Source organism: Sinohyriopsis cumingii, chromosome 6 (genome assembly GCF_028554795.1).
Source record: "Sinohyriopsis cumingii isolate HCF-2022 chromosome 6, ASM2855479v2, whole genome shotgun sequence".
Taxonomy (NCBI): Eukaryota; Metazoa; Mollusca; class Bivalvia; order Unionida; family Unionidae; genus Sinohyriopsis; species Sinohyriopsis cumingii.
This window is the reverse complement of record NC_142966.1, coordinates 81,331,859-81,355,209: the sequence shown is the minus strand read 5'-3', so window position 1 is coordinate 81,355,209 and position 23,351 is coordinate 81,331,859. Positions and strand designations below refer to the sequence as shown.

The 23,351-nt window shown below is 35.0% G+C and overlaps 1 protein-coding gene across 2 annotated transcripts in view; it reads left to right on the top strand.

The window, feature by feature from the left end:
- LOC149797320 (factor VII-activating protease-like) overlaps positions 1 to 19,239 on the top strand; it is a 33,803-nt gene extending 14,564 nt beyond the window's left edge. Inside the window, exons 1-3 of one of the 2 annotated variants that reach the window (XM_089962046.1) lie at positions 14,914 to 15,021; positions 16,023 to 16,136; positions 18,867 to 19,239. In XM_089962046.1, the coding sequence (XP_089818172.1) occupies positions 14,943 to 15,021; positions 16,023 to 16,136; positions 18,867 to 19,000 (327 nt within the window). In that variant the 5' untranslated portion in view covers positions 14,914 to 14,942 and the 3' untranslated portion in view covers positions 19,001 to 19,239. Of the gene's footprint in view, positions 1 to 14,913; positions 15,022 to 16,022; positions 16,137 to 18,866 lie in introns of those variants that run through there. The other variant, XM_089962047.1, reaches the window with a different exon arrangement.
- Positions 19,240 to 23,351: the final 4,112 nt, after the last annotated feature.

The window sequence follows — 23,351 nt, the reverse complement described above, 5'->3', positions numbered from 1 at the left end:
GGCCGTCGAAAAATTTTCAAAATCGATGGCTATTTCCTCGGATGGCTCTTGCTGGCCGTTTATTCTCAGTGAAACGTTTGTTGCCGCGAATTGATCGAATATCATATGACTGTGATATTGATCGTATCTGTTTGCTGCTTGAAGAGCAACAAATATATGCCTAGGTGCCGAAACACCTTGTTGTGACGCAATTCTCCAGGTAAATATTCCGTTGATATTAACATCGCAAGAGTCGGTCATCGTTGTCAACCAGGACATAACGGATTTTCCGCCTTGATTCATGAATGATAATAATTTTTCTTCCTCGAGCATCGATGGAACTATCGCTGGCATCCACAAGGTAAATTTAGTTAGGATTACCTTACCAGCATCGCCAGGAATTCGCCAGATGGCTTTGTCACTGCCAGCAGCGTCTCGAACGAAAGTTATCGTGTGTTTTGCCCCGTAAATAACTTTTCTGAAATGTCTGCAAAATCCAAAAATGTGAGATAGCGGAATTGCACAGGAAAATCTTCGTTCAACTCCCTTTAACATAGCTCTTCTCGTGGCAAATCCAAGGTTGTAATCGAGATTGGAGCCAATCACTACACGGGTGTTGGTGATGTAGGCATCCTCAGCGAGATTTCGCAGTCTGCTGGTATCATACGGGGAATAATCAGGTTCATTGGAATTATCCTTGGCGAACATCATACTAGGACCGGCTGACCTGGTAAAATCATCCGAGTATCTCGCTAGGCCTATTATCGTCGTTGCTATATCAACGTTGTCCGTAATTGATTCGATCTCTCTCCCGTCGATCATGTAAGTGGCACTCTTGAATAATGCCATAATGCCGTTATTGACAAACCCAACACTATAATCTGCATTGTAGTTGGTATCATCTTCTTTTACAATTCTCCCAACAACCTCGATGTATGCCTCAGATGGAAGAAAATATCTTGTTGTATCGTGGACTTGAATTTCCAAGCGATTATTTGTATTTGGGTCAACTGCATCGTACGAGAAATACTGAAAATCTCGTACGGATGTGTCTCTGCCTACGGGCTCGTCCATGTCGAACACTTCATTTGACACTTGTGCGAACATTTATTATTAAGAATATCATCTAAAACGAAGACCGCTGCCTGAAATGAAGCTTGTATTTGCAACTTTATTTGCTAGATTTGTCTTAGCAATTTCCTTTGCTAGATTTGTGTTAGCAACTTTATTTACTAGATTTGTCTTAGCAACTTCATTTGCAAGATTTGTCTTAGCAACTTCCTGCGCTAGATTTGTCTTAGCAACTTCCTGCGCTAGATCGTTTATTTTTTTATTTGCCGCGTCGTTTATGACTTTGCTGATTTCGGGTGGCATTTCTCTGGTGATAGGCAATTTGACGGGTTGTTTTTTGCGCACTAAATTTAATATTTTACTTTTGACAGCATTGAAACCCTTGCTGGCCAAATTACCGATACCAGAAATGGCAGTCTCGCCGATCTTTCCTATTGCTTTTAACCCGAGCTGTTTGATCACGGGTCCGATTTTAGGTATTATTCGCGTAAAAAGACTTCCAATAATATCGCCGAATCCATTACCGTGTATATATTTGTACACGGGCAATCTAGAGTTTACTATGCGGACCTGTTTGGGTCTGCGCTGATGTTTGTGAACAATCATGTTATTTCAATTGTGTTGTTTTAATCGATGAGCTCATCGACAAGTTCCTTGTAAATGTGAGAATTAATAATACCACCGCGGAATAATCGCTGACAAATATCTGAAGCCTCGTTAATTACTTCGCGAGAGTTATTTCCTGCTCGTTTTCCTCCGATTAATACCTCGAGGCGAGATACATCGTTGACAACGCTGTCAGGGCAAACGGTATATCCGCTTCCTGTTTTTGGTTCTGAAAATGACGATGGCGATAACGCTTCCTCGAATACTTCTCCTGACGATGTCCCTGACGACGTTAATGGTGATTCTAAGGGGAGTTGAAAGGAAGGGGGGTGAAAACCCGGGATTAATATATCACTCTTCCTTGTAGATGATAGACTTTCCCTTAGCTTCATTAATTTGTAATCACCAACATCCGATATAAATTTCATAAAATTTTCATCATCATATTTTATTAGTTTTCCTAAAGTGCCAAAATAAATTATCGCCAGCCAATCAACTTCTTCGACTTTATCAGCAATAGATCTTCTCAAAATAAATCTTCTATTTTCAATAGAATTATCCGCAGCCATCTGAATTTTTGAATCATAGTTTCTAAGTAAATGCAATATGTTCGTGTTCAAATAATTATCAGCGGTTACACTAGTATCAAGTTTTATTAGATGAAGTTCATATTCTTCCTTCATTCTTACATATTCGGAAGCTGGTTCCTTAGGTTGTGCTGGTTTAACTATCGGTACCTGTAGTTGAACTATCGGTTCGTCACTCTGTTCTTGTTTCTTTCTTGTTTTTCTCTCTTTTTTCTGAGATGGAATTTTTTCTTTTGGTCTAGCTCCTAATTCCTGTGGTTGAAAAACTTCTTCCTGTGGTTGAATATCCTCTTCCTGTGGTATTACTTTTCTTTTTCGTGTTTTAGCTTTTTCTTCCTTCTCCTGTTGTTTTCTTTCTTTCGCTTGCTGCTTTTCTTCCTTCTCCAGTTGTTTTCTTTCTTCTGCTGCTTGCTTATTATATCTTTATGTGTCTCTTGCTGCTTCTAAAAATCTCCTGTAACGCGGATCCGTTACCACACTCACATGTGTTTTCCCCGAGTAAACTTTATATACCATGTTGTACCAATTATCACGAGTTCCGTATCTTTTTTTTCCTATTGCAGTCAAATATTCATTTCGATCTCTAAAATAATTTTCTGCAAAATCGCCAATTTGATCTATGGTATACAGTGACGAGAGCGGTCGTGATATCATATCCCATCCCTCATCGGTTAAATTTTCTGTTAAATTCTCGATATTAAACTTCCCTTTTATCATTACAGGTTTTCCTCTTACAGGTTTTCCCTTATCTGCTCCAGAATCAATTGCAAGTTGTTGCCCCTGTTGTGCTGCTGCTATTGCTAATCGCTCGGGTAATGTTCGTGATTGTTCCTCAATACCCTTCAACATAGGAAAAATTCCACTTTTCTTCGTATCTGGATCTTTTTCGTCGCCAAATACAACCTGCTCGATTGCTCCAGTGACTGGACTCAACCATTTCGATGATGCCTCGGCAATTCCATGTTGTGCATCTTCGTAACCACGAACATTTCTCTTGAATAATTGTTTTGTCGGGATAAGCTTCTTTAATGCCGCTAATTGCTCTCGCGCTAATCTGGCAGAATGAGGCTCTCCAACTGTACTAGCTTTCGGACTCATATTATTTTCAACTATATTGTTTTAATGCGAGGTAAAATTAGGATTAGCAGCCAAACTTTGCAAATTTCATCGACGGAATAAATTCCCCCCCCCCCCCAAAAAAAAATCTTCGTTTTTTACTTGTCCAGAATCATTGATTTTGCACACAAAAAATTGCAGTCGGGAGTGAATTTACGCAAATTAATTTTCGTAGGAAGGCTTATTTTTGAAATCTGAGGCTTCTACGGAGAAAGTTCTCGTAGGAAGCTTTATTTTGGTCTGGGGGTCTGGTCTGTAGAACTTCCCTGCTGCTGCCAATATTTTAATATTGGCATTTCGGTCGCAAATGATACCTCAGAATAAGGTTTACTGCTATAGTACCATTATTATTATCCAATATTTCCATTGGTTTCTGGTCTCCTTTAAATAGATGTTTGATATTTAATACATAACTCTGTACTGTGACAATTTGTTTTCAATAATGGTAAACCTATTTTGAATGTATTTACGAGTATTGAGGTGATATATGTACTAAAACAAATATCGTCTTTCTAAATGGTTTGGAAAATGTCAGCCAGACAAAATTGTTTTATTTACTCGCCAGTCGATAAATATTGAAACATCATGATATTTATTATCCGTTCCAGTAGATTATCCTTTGCCTTTTCTCTCTTCTCCGGCACCATATTTAGGGCTGTCTTAGTAATTTATCTGTACTTCTCGTTCAGTTTCAATTGTCGATTCGTCCATATCCAATTTCCGTATGTACATAGTCTTATCGTATCGTTGTCGCTCAACTTTTCACTCTTGATTTCGAACATAGAAACACAAATGTCATGGAAGGTGATGCGTTCATGGTAATCATAACAAGCATAACAATCAAAAAGAGAAAGACTGATGAAAATGTGTTGGTCAACTTATCACTTGTATCAGCATTTCATTGGCTCTAGGAGTAACTGGGATGATTCAAGTTTTAATAATATACCCCTATCTATCAGTATATCATACCATTTGATATTGTTTTCAATGATGTATACAACTGTTTTTGGCATACTTGATATACATGTGTAATTTAGTGATCAATTACTGTCAACAGTTATGCAAGTTTCTAATGCACTATGTCAAGGTTATTGTGTGTGTGTGTGTGTGTGTGTGTGCGTGTGTGTGTGTGTGTGTGTGATTTCGATTTTTAACTTAGCTTTAAAAAATTTCAGTCATATTGCTACGATGTCTGCAGTGTAGAAGCTTATAGTGATGTCTAGACCTGGGGAATCATGATGCAGACACGTAGCATCATGTTTCGCCCAGTCACATTATCCTGACACCAAAACAGCGAGTCCCAATACTAACCTCTTAATGCTGAGCGCATAGCGAGGCAGCTGTTTCATACCATTTAAATAACTCTTTGGTATGACTCGACTGGGATTCGACCCCCACCCCCCTCCCTCGCATCCGAGGCGGACGCTCTAGCGACTTCTAGGGAATTTATCAATATTGCGCCAGACAGCATGCAGAGCAGAATATCCGAGGTTCAAAATTTGTTAACAGATACATTGCATCTCTCTCTCTCTCTCTCTCTCTCTCTCTCTCTCTCTCTCTCTCTCTCTCTCTCAGCAGTAACTAGAGAGAGCCGAATATAAATTTTCAGTACTTTTATAAATTGTATTATTTATTATTTTTCCTTGCAATTTAAGTCTTCCCATATTTTCAGAATTTCTTAACTTAATTTGCTTGATGTACATTATGTTTGGATGATACAAAAAAAATGTAGATAAAGACTCATTCCAAACGTCATCATTCTCAGACAGCCGATTTTCCGGTAATTGTGTCAGGCAGAAATAGCAATTGTCCGAATCTACCCATTCCAGAATATAGTGTACGTTTCGGTTACATCAGGTATGAAACATCAGCCTATATTGTCAGTGCACCTGCAGAAAGTGATCCCATTGTACTCATCTATCTAATGAGACTAACATACCCATATCGGCACCGAGGGTGACTTTGCACTGTCGGGAAGCTCTAAGTCCTGTGGAAGAGGTTTACATTCGTTCCAGTAGCGAGTTCAGAAAGCGAGTATCCAATAAAGAAATGTAAAGAAAACGAATAACCAGTCTTAGAAAGAGAAATCCGAGTTCTAGGTAAGTAAATTTTAACTTTAAAAAGCAACTATCGACCCATGGAATAGAACCAAATGTATAGCCGAAGAATAATTTGAAATAAGATTCACTGAAATTATACTTTCATTTGGATTTAACGTGTTTTCATTATTCTGAGCAAAAATACATTATGTCTATTTGTATAATTCACGTGACAAAGTCTCCACTATAGGATAGGGACTAAACTGGTTACGTTGTCCGTTAGAGGCAAGTTTGAGACTGTAGATCCGGGATATAGCAAAAATGTTGATATACTCAAAGCTGTATGGGTCAAAACTTTATTTCTTGTCACATTTCCCCGTATGATTGATACATTGTTTTCCTTTCTTTATGTTCATTGGCTTGTTTGTTTGCTTATAGTTTTATTTGGGATATTTTTCTTCTTTTGTATGTTTTTGGAGGGGATGTATACGGGGGCATGGATTGGAATGATTTTGGGGTAACATTTAATTCCATACCTACACAATTTCCAATCATTTCATTCGTGAATGTATACTAGCAACTGATGTTAGATAGTCTATTATTATGTATGTAGCTCTATGCATTTTAGAGGCAGTTATCCCTTTAATTGTAAGAGTTGGACGTGTGAGGAAGCAAATTTCTCTTTTTCCAAAGGCTGTTGATTCTACATCTGTATCCTTATTATAATATCCGCATATGCAGTACGAGTTCATTTATTCCTCATCTCAATGTTGGTTTTTACATACACATCTATTGTTGTAAATACTTTCCCCAGCATGTATAGATGGATGGATGTTTCAAAGAGTATAACACACATGCGAATGTAAAGAACTTTCTTATTTGTCGTGAAAATTTGAGAATCTAACAGTACTTGACCTCGGATGCAAATAGTAAGCTGCGATCGAACCTGGTTTCCGGCCTCTGTATCGCTACATCACTTATTTTGTCCAGGTACGAGCAAATCCGCCGTTTCAAAATGGTGCAGACTGTTTACGTATTTTGTTCACAATGATAAAATTGAATGTACAGGCAAGAAAGCCACTACAATATGGCTGATTTCGGTGCTTCGAAAAAAGAATTGAGAGCAAATTTCTTCATACATTCTCAATTAAAGTTTAATGTAGATTGCCCATTTTTCAAATCATGCATCATTAAAAAAAAGACTACATCTTACCTGCTCACATAGAATGATCATATTTGGCCAACTGTGGTAAATGGCAGTATCTTATGTGACAAAGTTGCTTAATTTTTCAAAGATATCTGATTGTTTACTTCACAGGGGCTCGCTACTAAGGTAATTAATAGTGCCGGTCGGTGAATAGAGAGGAGAGAGTGAGTCCAACTTGTAACAATATAAATATGGATTGACCTATAGTCTTGGTTTCTTTTGTAACGATCCCTTTGCTTACTATGTAAGCGGAGATAAATTTATATAACCTTTAGCGACTAGGTTGATATCTTCAGGCCACGTGATATATTCTGAGAATTACACCAGATCAAGGAGTGGCCATATGGTGCCTTTTTACACCCCTTACCAATAGTAATATTGAGAATAATTTCTGTTTTTGTTCCAGATAAGCTATCCAGCCTTGCCCAAATGAAAGTACTTACATACATTATTTGTATTTACTTTACATGTGCAAATTTATGTTTTAATAAGTGACCACCAATAGGTAGTGCCTTCTCACCAATTACCCCAACCCACCTGAACTGTTCTATAAATTAAATTCACATTTAACCCATGTATTCTATTTACCCGTGTTCAACACATTCATGCCTATTTGCATTTAAATAAAATATACTTATCTGCTGTTTTTTCATAGATATGGTACAACCTTTTTTAATGTTTGTGAGTGGACAACACATTATATTGAAAAGAAACCTCCTCTATAGTACTACTCAGTACCTAGAAATCATTACTTCTTGTATTTAGTCCAGTCATGCCCAAAAGGATTCAGTAAAAGTACTGTTATCTTTCATCATGTATATGCATGCCATGATCAGGCTGTGCAAGGGATCAGCACCTGCATTTTATTATACATTGATATTGAGGAATTATAAGTGTGCTTGTGAAAATAATGTTCTCTTCCATAAAAATAACAGACTATTCCACTTAAATTCATCTCAGTAGTATATAATTCAGAATACTAAAAATCAAGTTGAGAGTCAACACTCGTGGATACTACTTGGTCTATGAAATTATTTTAATCTGACTAAATCTCCTTTAATTAAACAATTAGACAATAAAAAGTACCTAACACATAATAATACATTGTTACCATATATTGTAATAGCTGTATCGATACTTACCGGTAAATGAAAGCGGCAAGGGGAATTGATCATCTTTGGTCATGTTATTGGTGGAATATACATTTTTTTACTTCAGTTAATAACGGGAAGTTCACAGTTGTTTGGCATCATGAAAATCCTTTCTGTGAAGAAACAATGACCATTCTTTAATGTGGCTGTTGCAAGGAAGCTGTTGTATTCTAAAATCTTTCCAAACAATGTCCTTACTGGGTAATGTTCAAAACACATTGTATTATGTTTGCATATTTAAGTCACAACGCGTAGATGCATTAATTATCTATACTTCCATAATATAAGCAATATCCAATTGATACTCATACAGTAATAGCCTCAGCAGTAATTGATTGTAGGGTTGTAGGGTTGTTAAGGTTATAGCCTCAGCAGTGATTGAGTGTAGGGTTGTAGGATTGTTAAGGTTTTACATATATATATATATATATATATATATATATATATATATATATATAACCTTAAAGTCATTTCAAGTTGGGCTGTCCATTCATCGCTCTGGCTTTCAGGCTATAACCAGTAAGTCATCTACGTAAAATAGTATTGTGTCAGACAAAATCAGACTGCATATGTATAGATATTGTCTGGGATTACATGCCCGATTCGGTTCCGGTAACTCACTTTATTTTTCAAATACTTGTCCACATTTTGTACTATTTTATCTCTTACATTTTAGTAAAAGCCTTGTACGGTAAGTTTAAAAAGTCACTTCGAGTTTGGTAATTTTATATCTTTTACACATTGCCTTTTTGGTATATTTTCCTCTTTTAGACATCTCTAATCATTGGGATTTTGCAATTGTTTGACACAAACATTTTTTTGCAAAAATATGCTTTAAAAAATAGGAGGCAGTTAAGAGTATTAAGATGATCGGATTATAATTTTAACCCATGATAATTTGTGTGTCCTCCGATGGCCTAGTGGTTAGTGGTTAGAGCGTGAACTCGAAAGCCGGAGGTCGATGGTTGGAGTCCCGGCTGAGTTATGCCAATGACAAAACATGGTACTGACAGCTGTTTCGTTAGGCGCTCAACATTGAGAGCTTAGTGTTAGGACTTGTCAGCCTGGTGTCAGGATAATGTGACTGGGTGGGACATCATGCTGTATGAATGCGGCATGATAGCCCAACGCTAGACATTACTCTATACTGCCACACTTCATACGTCGTAGCGATATGACTGAAAATTGTTGAAGCTACTTTAAACATCAGAATCTCTCTCTTTCTCTTTCTCTCTCTCTCTGTCTCTCTCTCTCTCTCTCTCATACACACACACACACACACACACAAACACACACACACACATGTGAGTGTGTCATTTGTAAAGCTATACTTTGAACTTTTGGACCCAAACCTTGTTCGCATTTACATTGTCAGCAAGATATGAACAATAAAACTATTTAGTCAAAACAGGCCAAGGATATATATATATATATATAGATACATTATGTAGGTCATATAAACTGTTTATTCTCTGGTAACTCTGAACTCTTGATTTTTGTACACCCATTTAAATTTTAGAATAAGACAGTTTTTAAGAAACATCTTTCTGGCATGGCTAAACAGCTATCACGTATGGTAGATATATAAAATTTAGCAACCATGTTTTGTAATAATATGTAGATGACCTGAATAGGTTTCCAGGCCATTACATAATTTCTTTCCAATTGGGATAGACTTAGTTACAGTCTGGATCGACTTTGTTTTTAAACGTAAAACTGTTATCTCCATTTTGAAACGAAGGCTATTTGATGCAGGAAAGGTGTACATGCATATATGTATATGCAGATGACTTCAATATATTTCGTGCTATTGTTGAATTTCTTCATATTCTTTACTTCTGAAAACAAAATATTTGCCTTCGGCCTGCAAAATCAGGGATTTGTATGCCACACTGTTAATAGCATCCCCTTGACTTCACTTTGCAAGAATTTTGCCTTTTCATGTATCAGGTAACAACATAACAGAATGGCATTATCATGTTGGTGGGAGTGGGGATATGTTTTGATTTTCAAAAACTAATCTTTACAAGTTTACCCTAGTGTAAGTATTATGAAATGAATATACCACCAAATAAATTCATTTCAAAACATCCGCATTTTTGGTGTATTTTGTTTTAAAAAATATTGCATTTACATATATATATTTGTCTGTACTCACTTTGCAAATATTCATGTGCATCTATCCCAAGAACTACTGTTTTCCTATACCATTAATAGGTGACAGTAACCACAGTTCAGAAGACTGTGGCTATGTTTATTTATTTTTGATGGTGAGGACTCATTGATGACTGCACATACACTAGGATCTATGAATATGTTGCCTAAACTGAAATTTACTTTGGTTTATCGTGCTCATGTGGCTGCGTAAAGTTTGAACATAACGTGGTTACATTGTAACATGCTACGCAGTCCTTTACAAGAAATACAGCTGAAACATTTCTAAAGGGTCTACGTTTCTTGGGTCTTATGCTTGTATACACATCAATCCGGAAGCCGAATTCATTCCTACATCTGCGAAATCTATAAAACCAGTAAATCATTTGGACCCTAATTTCCCTACTCTATGATTATTTTTAAAGCTGCAATTTTTGCTATTTTAATTGTGAAGATGGTTGTTCTATTGGGCATTAAATATATCCTAAGCCTTCATCTTGAAATATGCATCATAAATACATGCAAATTAATAACTTCTACTTCTCTACCTGTTCATGTTAAATCATTAACGTTTTCATACTAAGGAAACCTGAGTAGCACACATGATAATGTCTAGAATAGATCACTTTGACATACTTTGCCCAATTGCAAGCATTGTTAGCAACATTTGTTTTCACACTGCTATCAATCAGCACAATTACACAGGCACGTAATGCTTGAAAATGAAAGAGGAATAATGACTTATTTGACTCTGGTCTCCAGAAGCCAAAACAAAATTATTCCTTTTTCATTTACTGTCTTTTGGACTTTATGGTGTTCAGAAGTTATTCACATATATTACATCAATACTTTATGTATACAGGGCACAGTTATACTTGGCAAAGGCAATACTGACTGTTTCACTTCCATATCATTTTCTAAGTGAACGTTATCAATTTAACATTGGAACATGATCATCTGTTATAAACATAATAAAATTATATATAGAATTCATCAATGCTTTCACCTTTATTATTTTGTCTAATGATTGTACACGGTATACGTTTCGTTTCGTAACAACGTTTATGTTCCTTTTTATGAATTGTGATAGGCATCGTGGTGAATGCATAAACCAAAGGAAAATTACCGGTAAATAAACCATTGTCTATGCTGCAATTATGAATAACTGCAATGTCGTACTTTCAACGTGTAAACAAGATTTTTTCAGCATATAATTTTAACAGAACCGATTTGTTTGTTTTTCATCCAGATCAACAATTTGTGCAATTATTCCTAAGCTGGATGTCATTTTAAATACAGTCATTCAACAGTTAAAATACAAAACAATGCAACATTAGGTCGAACGTTTCACTTATCATTTTATCCAATAAACCTATTTGATTTATGTCAGTATAAATTCAGAAATCTTCTGCACATCTGCCATTTTGTTTACATTAGATATAGCATCCGTGGTCATTTTGTTTCACGAAAGATCCGGGTTGCTCGAACCAGACATAACTTTAAACAAAATAAAAGTAGATCAGGGGACCAGTCTAACTGCCTTCAAGCTTATGGTTATTATTAGGTCATAATTTACTGACTTCAAGACGTCTCCATAACATATCATCACCAACGGCTCTCATGTATATCTCTACTGTATGTTTTAACTTTTTCATGAATATCTTTTGCAAACAATATATTACGTGGCTACGTGTGTCCATGATTTTATGGCGTACTTTAAGATAATATTTATAAACGTGTTTACAGGGCCTTATAACATTATAAAGTTCTAGAAGAGAACTTATAACCCACATCCTGGTCATATTATTGTGTCGTAGGTTTTATATAAGGACGACGTTGTAAATAAAGTCTGTTTTAAGTTCAGCTCTAAAATCATTATTTCGTTCATATGTAATCTGAGAAGAAATAGTTCTTTAAAAATTATTAATTTTATTTACAAAGTGATCATTCACATATTGGACTAAATCACTATTTACCGAAATATTGTGAATTTGTTCAAGGACATTCTGGATTATATCTGTCACACATCAAAACTGTTGGCACATCAGTCCGTCCGAGAATATTGGCACATTAATACGTTTAATACTGGAAATCATTCGGAAAATCTAGACTTTCGAGCTTGTGATAAAACTTTGTGGATTACTTAGGATTTAATTCACAAGTCACTCTTACATTTTGATTTCTTAACCTAGAGAATTAAATTGTTGATTTTGCTTTATCTGTTACTTAGTTTAGGACTATATAACCGTAATAAAAATTGGGTTTGGAGGAGCTAGTACGTGATCTAACTGTTTTAAAAATATTTCAGAGAAATTAAAATAATTTTGAATTTGAAATTGATTTTGCTTTTGAATTATCGTTGCCTCTAGTAAAGATTTTAATTTCTCATATTTGAGAAAAGTTTAGTGAAACAAGCAATCTTTCATAATGTCATCTAAAGTGGAGAAAGTTGTTTTAGATTATACCGTGGAAGGGTTAGAGGCTTTGAAAATGATTAGTTGCTTGAGCGTGCCAAACATTATGATTTTTCTTAAGCGGATGCTTCTTAACGAAGCAAAAGAAAAGAATATTTTAATTCAATATTTGGTGTAATGTATTTTTTGGATTAAAAGTGTTTGGGTTTGATTAGTAAGCCTGACTCTACTTTTGATAGGAAATTGAAAGAAATACAATTAAAATTGTTACAGATTGAATTAGAGTTGACAAATGATGGAAACACAAATTCAGAAAAAGCGAAAAGAAGATTGAGAAAAACAAATGAAGAAAGATCAAATAGACATGCAGAGAGAAAAAGAAGAGAGGAAAATGCGAATGCAAAAAAGAAAGAAGAAATGAGAGAGACATACGTTTTCTGAAGGAAAAAGAAAGGGCAGATACCAAAGAGAAAAAGAGAAGAAAGATAAATGAAGTGATATAATGAAGAACGAAAATGTAATTATAATTTTAAAAAAATAGAACGTATAGAAGTAACACATTTATATAACCCTTTTGCACAAGAGATCGGTTTTTTTGGCGTGGCCAGAACGATTAGGTTAGTAAACCTTTGAGAGACAAAAGTATATCAATACTTTCCTCACTTTGAGAAATTATCAAAGACTTGAGATGCCAAGCAAAGCGTTCGATTATTTTATTACAAAGTGCGCCTATAGGCAAAGCTCGTGAGTTTGCGCTATATTGTCAATACCACAAAGTGCAGAATATAATGTGGTTAAGAAATTAATCTTGAAAGTCAATGAATTGGTATCTGAGGTGTATTGACAAAAGCTTAGGAATTGTAGAAACGAAACTTGACAAACCCGTGCGAACTTTCATGGGGATACAAAACAACTATTTGTAAAGATGTGGTCAGCCACAAAGGTTGATAAAGATTATGATAACCTCAGACAATTCCTATTAATTGATATGTTCTTAAATTGCATCAAAAGTGACGTCATGGCCTACCTTGATGAGCAAAATGCGGAAACTTTGGAAAATGCTGCTTGAACAGTTGATGGCTCTTCCTTGACTCACAAAGTTTCGTTTAACATTAAGTTTCCCTTTTTGCTGTGTTTGGTAAACGAAGATCAAATCTCAAACTAGTACATCCAAATCTCACTCTGGCAGAACGTTTAGGAATCAGGCTTCTGATAAGACTGATCATAAATCCTTATCTCGTTCTACATTGCATTTATTGTAAAAAGAAGAAGCACGTTATTTGTGATTGATACAGATTGAAAGAAGTAAAACTTTAAAGATATAGTTATTTCGAATTCACGTATTTCAAAGTGGTCAATGTCATGTATTGAAAGCGATACATTGGTTGGATCAACCAAACCCAGTCTAACCTTATTTAAGAGAGTTGTGAACTATTCATGTCAAAAGGTTCTGTATCACGTATTGGTAATTCTACCAAGACTATCTCTTTTAAAATATAAAGGGACACAAGAGCTGGCCAGAGACTTTCATTATCAGGTACATTGCATTTATCAAAGAAGTCCTCTTCTAATAAAATTGTTATTATTTAGGGCGTAGAGTGCGGATTTGTTAATGTTCCTCTCCTTCGTGTCAATTTGACATCAGAATTAGCGTCAGAACCTGTGACTGTTGGAAACATGAATTATTTACCCATTTAGGTTATTGAGTTATTACAGGGCAACGATCTAGCTGGAGATACGGGTATGATTAATCCGGTTGTAACTGTCAAGCATTGTAAGGATTAAAAAAGCCAAAACATCAATCCATTTATGATATACTGTATTGTAATTTGCAGGAATAAATTATCTCCACTCCCTTGCCAAATATATCTGTATACAATACATATAAGAAGGTACACAGAGGCACACAGTCCATGTTTGCTTTACTAAGAGGAGACCATCCTTATATTTCATCTAGCATCGAGTCGTCATAGATTTAAGATTTTTTATAAAAAGACCTTACTTTGAAATGATTGAAAACTCAAGTCGTTAGAAACCATGCTTCTAACCAGGTCACTGAGATTTTGTTTTCTTTAATATTATAATAATTTCTCAAGCTCAGTATTTGAAACTGTATGGATTCAAAACCTGATATCATTATTGTATAATCGTTAACCCCAATCACTATGAAACTCTGAGAATTCAGAGCCTGATTTGGTTATTTTATAATCATTACGTCCTCTCACAACCTTATAAATTAATAGCCTGGTTTAATTATTCCAGCCAGTTAACTATAGGAGCCAATACTCATCGTGAGATTTGTATTCAAGCATAATTTCTTCCATGTAAACCGACAATTGTTACAAGAGCTCAAACACTTGATGTTATAGCGCTCAATAAAACAATAACCTGTTCGATAAGGTATGTTATTCTATAAATAAACAAATTGACAGGGCAAAGAGCACTTGAGAAATCTTTCACCTGCTTCTTATCAAATAGTGACGTGACCTATCATATCACGTGGTTGACCTTATCTCTAATCCCAATTTGTATAACATTCATGTACATGTAAATTTCGTCAATATAATAATATACACGGACACAATTTTCCCTATAATCTACTTGAAAATACTATTATAATGCTAACACGAATATGGTTGTTTGCCGTCTTTCTCATAGTTGTGGACAGCGATAAAGTTTTAGACTTTTCTCTAGCTGGTAAGTTAACACTTCATAGATGATGCTTGTAGACAGATATCATGATATGAATGACAAAAAACTATATGCCAATACAAAACCATTATTAAATTGTCATTCCATTTAATATTTGGAAACGAAAAACTATTTATACTGCAATATATATATATATATATATATATATATATATATATATATATATATATATATATATATATATATATATATATATATATCCAATTTGACAGGTTGAAAACGTCTTCAAACTATATATTTTTAGCAAGAACCAAACAAAGACTAGTAAATACATACGAATATACATGCACATATGCATGCACATACGGAAAGCAATAATCTGCTAGATGAATCAGGCAGTTATGTATGCGTGTTTGTATGACGTATGTATACTGCATATATAAATGTAAGATAGTAGACAGATACTTACGTAGACAGATATTTTACAGATATCTTAATTGCATAGAAAATAAAGGTTTACTCATTTAGTTTCGAAAGCTTTCAAAGCATCGTTTGAAAGCAAAACCCACTATTTTACATATAAATGATGCAAACATTCTTTCGTTGACGGAGACGGCGAGAGGCACTGTTACTGGCATTCAAAAAAAATACTGAATGCAAAAAGAAAAATCCATCACGTATAGTATGGATCTAAAACCGTTACAGACAAGCTTCTTTAGCTTTCATTGGATTATGAAGTCTAATAGCTAAGAAATAACTGTCGATGATTGCCCTACGGCAACAATTTTTGTTTCCTTGTATCAGGAAGGAGGCTCGGGGAAAAAAACCGCCCTCCATTACCTTTGCAGCTGATGCAACATAAAATTCATCTACAACCACGGGGATGGTGAAAATAATTGCCCTACAATACTATCATCCCCACCTCTCTTCTTGGGATAGAAATATAGAGAGTAGGATTTAATATTGCTTTGGAAAAGATATATTAACATAATGGAATTCTACTTCTTATACAGGAACCATACACAGACAATTTTGTTATTTTGTAGATTACCATTACTGTGACAATAACCCTTGTCAACATGGAGGTACGTGTATAAACCATGGCAACAGTTATACGTGTTTTTGTGAAGCAGGGTATTATGGAGTAAATTGTCATCTAGGTAAGATAATGCTGCGTTATTCAGTTTATTCGGACGCTGACCTAACAAAATAAATAGGCATTATTATGTGGAAACAAAATTTACTAGTATTTGAGCGGGTCTTTCTTCCATCACAGCTGCAAGAAGATAATAGAAATAACTAGATTTACTTTCAATTCACGTTTTGCACTCAGTTATTTTACAAAATTAAATATGAAGCATTTTTAAGCTATACTTGTGTTCACAATAATAGAAGTAAAGAGATAGTTTTTTAATTTCGAAACATAATATGTTGACACAATTTGCAATATTTACTTTTGTTTATTTGCCTTGAATAAACGGATACATTGTGTTATTCATATCGGTTACTTAATGTGTAGTGTCAGTGGCAGATCAATTGCGAGTAGGCCTACCACAAAATAAAGTCCACACAAATATTGCTCAGTACGTATTCAATAATCTAATTTATGATATGCTTTAAACCAAAAAGAAGACATAAACACATTTAGTTTGTGCAAAGCTGTTAAAATAAAAACCGTGTCAACTTAAATATTTAAGTTTTGACGTGAATGAATGCAAACGATCTTTGCCGTTCTCAATGATCAGTGACTGAATCCTAGTATAGCTCCTTTTTATCCCATAGTAGGTATAGTTTTCCTATAGTATGTGCAGTTTCATATTTTTGATATTATCAAACGTTAATATAACACTTTATGTCATTTTGATTTGTCCAAATAAGCCCATGATATTATTGTGCAGATTCTCTTTACTGCTCGGTTGCGATCGTTGGGAAACCTGTTTAACCTCGCCTTCTGGAACATTTCGTTATCAATGAACATTTCTGACCGCCATTTTTCGAATCGACTCGGGAAAGGAAATTGGGGAAAATGGTCTCATCTGTTTCAGTATGGCTAATTTACCCCCACAGGGGTTTGTTATGTTATGTATAATATATCATAACATAAACATTGGCTAAAACCACAAAACAAAATCAATAACAACAAGTAAAACTACGGGTATTGTTTGTGTGGGTTCGGGGTTGAGGGAGGCGATATATGTGTAGCATGAAATCCACCCTATATACAAGGGTGATTTACATGCTAACTTACAGACGTAAATACACTCACCTCTATTCACAGAAGAATGTGGACATTAACCCGTCTCCAAACTAACAGAAGTTTATTCAACCACTGCATATTTACGCCGTAAATATGTGATGCAATTCCAAGTCAAAATGAAATTTGTTTGCATATTATATTGTCTACTGTTCCAAAATAAACACTGCATATATCCGGTTACAAACACACTATAGTACATATGGGAAGTTCTGCATACAGTAAACCTTCCTTCACATGACTATCACAATAGCAATGTCATGTTTTGTTGTAAAAGTGACACCTTAAGGTTACGTAAACATGGATCGTCAACTGTAGGGGTGGTGCATCAAACAATGCGACATCACACACATTGGGTATTCTGTGTTGAAAAATGATTTTGTCTGTGTAAAATGATCTGTTTATTCGGAATGACGCTTCTCCTTTGATTTATAGTTTATAGGAAAGTGTAATCTACTTATCAACGTCAGTACTAGTTCAGCTTTGGTTGTGACTATTTTTACGCACAAAAAAATAAAATTTGTATCGTTCTTGTTTCCATCTAAATATTTACCACAGAAATAAAAACTGTGATAAAAAGAATCTCAAATTGGTAATGATTTAATATTAAATTTATGAAACTCGTTGAATAATGTCCAGCTTTTACTCGCCAAAGTTCGCACAAGCTGGACATTATTCAAATCGTTTCATAAATTCAGTATTAAAAAATTACCCTTTGAGATCTTCTTTGTAAGATCAGAGAGAAGCGGTGACTTACATAGATTTGATACGATATGTAGCCAATAAATGGTATAATTATTTTAACGAGTTGCGTTTTCTTGAAAGGCCATCTAAACGTCTGTACATAATAAAGCGTTACCTGTAGTATTTCTCGCTTTCAAGTATGGTATGTGTGGTTTATAGTGTACGAGTGTATACTCTTATAAAATAAGTAACAGAAACGAGTGAAGAAAACAAGAAATAAATGAAATAAAAAGTACAGTAACAAACAAACAATTAAATTAAATATACATAACAATAATTAGTAATCGACTCTGGATCGCATACCATATGCATATATATTCATTCAAGCTACAGTTCAATATATATAATTTTCACACGACATACTAAGTTATAATATAGTGGCATATAGGTGATGTGATTGTAATTAGAATGATTCCCAATTTAATGGCGACGATATGAAATAAAGAAATGGATGAAAACTTTTAAGGTACTAAAATGTTTGCTATTGTTTTAGGCATCAAATATGGGGCAGTACTGAACAGTTACTTGGTACGTTGTTATAAGTATTTAATGAAAATAAATATTTTTGTAAATTTGTGTTTGTATTATCAGATCTCAATATGATGATTCGCGGTTTGAGATATCTTATTTGTGTTATTTATTTATGAAATGTTCCCTTGGTTGGTCATATACCTCGTAAATTTTGAGAGACCTTTTACAGCTTACAAATACATACCGTTTTGTTTAATGTTGTGCATGTTAAAAATCAAGAATTACAATGTTTGAATATTGTAGTGTTGTATATAAGATAATGTAATCCAGTGCTTGGCGAACAAATAATGTTGTCATTTAAAAGGTTTTATTTAAAATTTCTAATTAGTCTATGTTATCTACGAAATCTATGTATTCACAGATGCTAATGAATGCAGGAGCAATCCGTGCCAAAATGGTGGAACATGCGAAGATCAAGAAAATGGCTACATTTGTTACTGTGGACCGGTATACAGCGGGAGTTACTGCGAACACACGTACACACACGAATATTAATCAAAAACTTGTCGAACACAAACATGAACATTATACAGATTTTAAAAAATGCACGTATGCAAAACAGCCTTATGAAACTTTAGAAAGAAAGAAACAAACAAAAAGTACATTTGTAAACATACATAAAATCTCTTACACACCACAAAACTAAAGCTGCCTATGGCTTGTGTATTCGAGAGCACGCGCAATATTTAAAGTGTAATGATAAAGCAAGCATGCAAGATAAATCATTATTCTGATTTTTGTGTTACGTGTCTTCCTTTTTAGTTGGTTAACTGGTCAAATCCGAAATATTTCTGTAACATGAAAAGGAAAAACATTTAAACTAAACCAATAACTTGAGCAATCAGCGCCGAAATGGTGGAACATGCGTAGATTAAGACTGGTTACATATGTTAGTATGGGCTGGATACAGTTAGATTAACAGAGTCCAATTTCATGAATGAATTATAATAAATTAATCATCATAAGAGGGATTTTTTTCTCATTTTTAAATGTATTTTATAAAAGATATCGTATCTCATAGCAAAGAACGTTCCATATATATTTCCTGTCCTTGTGAATGGTAAATAATTAAAAGTAAACCATCTATAAAATTATTATGGATGATAAAAATATGGTGACTAAATTAAATAAATAAAAATATGAATTAATAACACTGCAAATGGTAGTGGTTGAGATGATGATGACAATAATAATGATGAAACGTATAATTATGATTATTTCCTGCTGCGCTTTGATTGATTGTTATCAGGATCAGTGAGGTTAAACACTACAACAACAACCAACGACTCGAAGAATTTGGATTCCACGATTTAGACCTATAAGGCTGCAATACTACAAAGTTTCTTTCACACGATGAAGACTTACCAATCGTGTGCAAGAAGTATTACCTGAACACAAGACTTCTGAAGTGTGTTAGTGGCTAAGCAGCTCTTGTTCACTCTGTACCAGAAGATACCCTGTATAGAAACTATGACTATTTCATCAAAACAAAAGACATCCCTGTAAATTACTACATAAGATAAGCAATTTCATAATTTTCCTTTGGAGATGCATGAACACGTGTACAGAGAGTTTGTCTAGATTCACGTGAAATTCGAACTCAGAATCATTTCCTGATTTGTAAACTATTGCTATTTACACAGACAAGAAAGGCTATGTGGATATAAAGCTAACCATGCTACGACGTTTGTCCTCGGTATTGCAGCGAATTCCGTGGAAGGAAGAAAATGACAGGTTTCATGACATAGAGCAATACCACGAACTGTGAACAAAATTGATTCCGCCTACGATGATTAAATTGAATTTTGGATGACGTGTGGTGTTCTTGTCAGTGGCTACTTTTCTCAGATTTTGTTTTACAGGAAAATCGTGTTGGACTGTTTAGAACAGCATATACATTAAAAAGACATCATGATAACCCAAACGTTATATGTGCACGAAAGAACAAGTGTGTTAAAAGTGTTGAGAATAGCGTTGAAGACAATGTTTTGTAACTTCGTGAAAGAAGACGATCGTCGCATACTATCCATGCTTGACACATACCGAGAACTGTGTTTAGTTAGTTGCTTAAAAAAGGAAAGATGTTCGTAACTAGCAAAGTCTTGGCTTCGACGGCTGAATACAAGATGTGGCTAACTATGCCAAAGACATTAGTGTGTAACTAATCAGAAACAGGGGAAGAAATATTACAAGGCAACCAAAATATCGCCTTACAAATAGAAACGAAATCAGGAAGAAAGGACATTCCGGAAAACAGACAATGCGTTTTGTTGTGAATGCACTATTTGACCAAACGTTAAACGTGAATCAAATTTAAAAAATATCTTGTGACGCTGACGGTCATCTTATCGTTTTGAACAGCATAGTTACCACTGCATTGTTTTTCTTTTCCTCCTCTAGTCAAAAAGCGATTGACAAAACGTTATATCGTCAAATTTGGGACGCACTATATCATACTTTTGAACCACACAAACCACATTTAATTGATTCTCAAACCCAACAGATTGTGTGGTGTTGCAAAGAGTGGCAATAGGCTCGTACATTACATCACGAAACTGAAGAAGAATCCATTTCATTTCTAGAAGTGCATACGATGGGATAGTGTCTGACTTTAGTCAAAAACATATTGCCATCTTCGATGACATGTTAGAAAATGACAAAGATGAAATCTAACTTTTTTACAATAAAATTTTATCATCATTTTGCTAGTATTATTTATGTTACTCAACATTTATTTCAACAAAGTAAATCTAATTGCAATATCAGTCTCAATGTCCGTTATATGATCTTGGTTAAAAGTCCAAGAGACACTAAGCAAGTAAAATTATTAGATTAACAGTTAGGAACATCCTGGCTGAATCATGCTTATAATGGCGGGACTTAAACAACTCATGTGTATTCCCTAACTGATTTAAAATCCACCACGTTTGATATTTCGTAAAAATTATCATCACTGGTGTCACAACAAGATCCTGTAATTTACACGTTCTATTTGGAGTCGATCTTAAGAACATTCAAAACTATTTAAAAATATCCTTCACTTCTTTTCTTTCAAACAATATTCATCATGACCTACTTTAAATCTTATCCTCCTGTCAAAGTGATTGTTCAAACAAATGCACAAGTCAGTGTACTTTTCTTAGTAGCCAGTCTCAATGATGCGGTATGATCGTTTCGTTTGACAGCACATATATTATGTCAAGGGATCATTCACATATCCTCACAAACCAAACACGTTATTGAAAATTATAAAGTAGCGTTACCATAATTGGCAAGTTCAAAAATCAATAATTCAATAATAAAAAGTGCATATCATTTTGCAACCCGGAGGAAGTGAATCTTTAGAAGTTGGCAATATTCGTTGCCTTTTTAAAATGGAATCCTAATGTCCAAGCTAACACAAAGAGAAAATACAAAGACCCCTACAACTAAAGAAAAGGTGGTCTCATCTAATACCAATGTCCATGACAGAACAGGTGTGTTATAAAGTTAACGGAATTAATCCAAACAAGAACTGTTACAAGTAAGTCCTTTGTAAGCACCTCACCTTCCACGGCTGCCCATAATGAAGTTGTTACGTCGTGCCGACAATCAGATAAATTAGTGTTGCGATTGACTTCAGTACATTTGCTCTTGAAACAAAAGATGTTACCAGGTACCACGACGATGTCTACCCCACAATTTTGTTGTCCCAAGACACAATCTCTCTCCAAGAGAGTACTGACTCAATCCAAGCAAGACTAAACAATTCAATAAGCATCTAAAGAAATGAATTATTTGAAATTTTTTAATGTTTTGAAATGATCAGTACCTTTGTTTAAGCGAGAGAGAGAGAGACATAAAGATTAGGAAAACATCTGAACGTGCATTGACAAATGGCAAAAAGAAAACACCCATCAGTCAAAGAAAACAACACAGCTGGTCAACGAGGAAAACTTCTAAATATGCTTGTAGCAGCCTTGTCAAACGTGATTGCGTCGTTATTGCTGGATCACTTTCAGGAGGAATCATGAGAAAAGAATGAAGAACTCGAAGATGAAAGCACGTGCCGTTCTGGACAAACAGTACACTTGTACCTTTGGATCTTGCGGAAGGACGACAACTCACTTTACTTCCATACAAAATTGGTACGAACAATAAATACCTCACGTACTTCTGAATCATAATCTGAACCGGGATTTCATAGTTACAAAACACTGCAATCGTTGTTGGATCGAACCGACTAGTCAGAAACAGAAAATCTCAACATCAACGGTCACGTATTACCACGGTTTCACCTCATTCACCAGAACGTTTGTGCGAGAAAGCTGAACATATTCCGAGAGGTTTCAAGACGTTCAAGCATGGTGAACCTCAAACCACCAAGACATACACAACCACAAAGATGGAAGAAGACGAATCGACGCGATAGTGTTTCAAACTTCGTCTTCGCCAATACCTAGTCAAATCGCACTTTGTTGTTGACACCCTCCCCTACTCACTGGCGAGATGTAATAAAAGTTTGGGCCAAAACGATGATGTTGACATCGTCTTCAGCAAACAAAAAGAAGAAAGAAAGGAAGACATAAGTTAAAATGCATCATAACTTCACCAGTACACAACAATCTGCTCGTACTCCTATTGCTTGTAGGACACGTCAAACTACATCCATGCAAATGCCAAACGCGTCTAGGAGTGATATCGACCAGTGGGTGAACTATTGAGGAGCAAACGTAGAAAACCCCAGTCATCAAGGCGCTTTTAGCTAGCTTTTATTACAACTCTGCACATGCTGATGGTTACGAGGGAGTTCAAGAAATTCTATTGTGCTGCCAAAACCCAACCTTAAAAGTGCACGTTTCCCAGA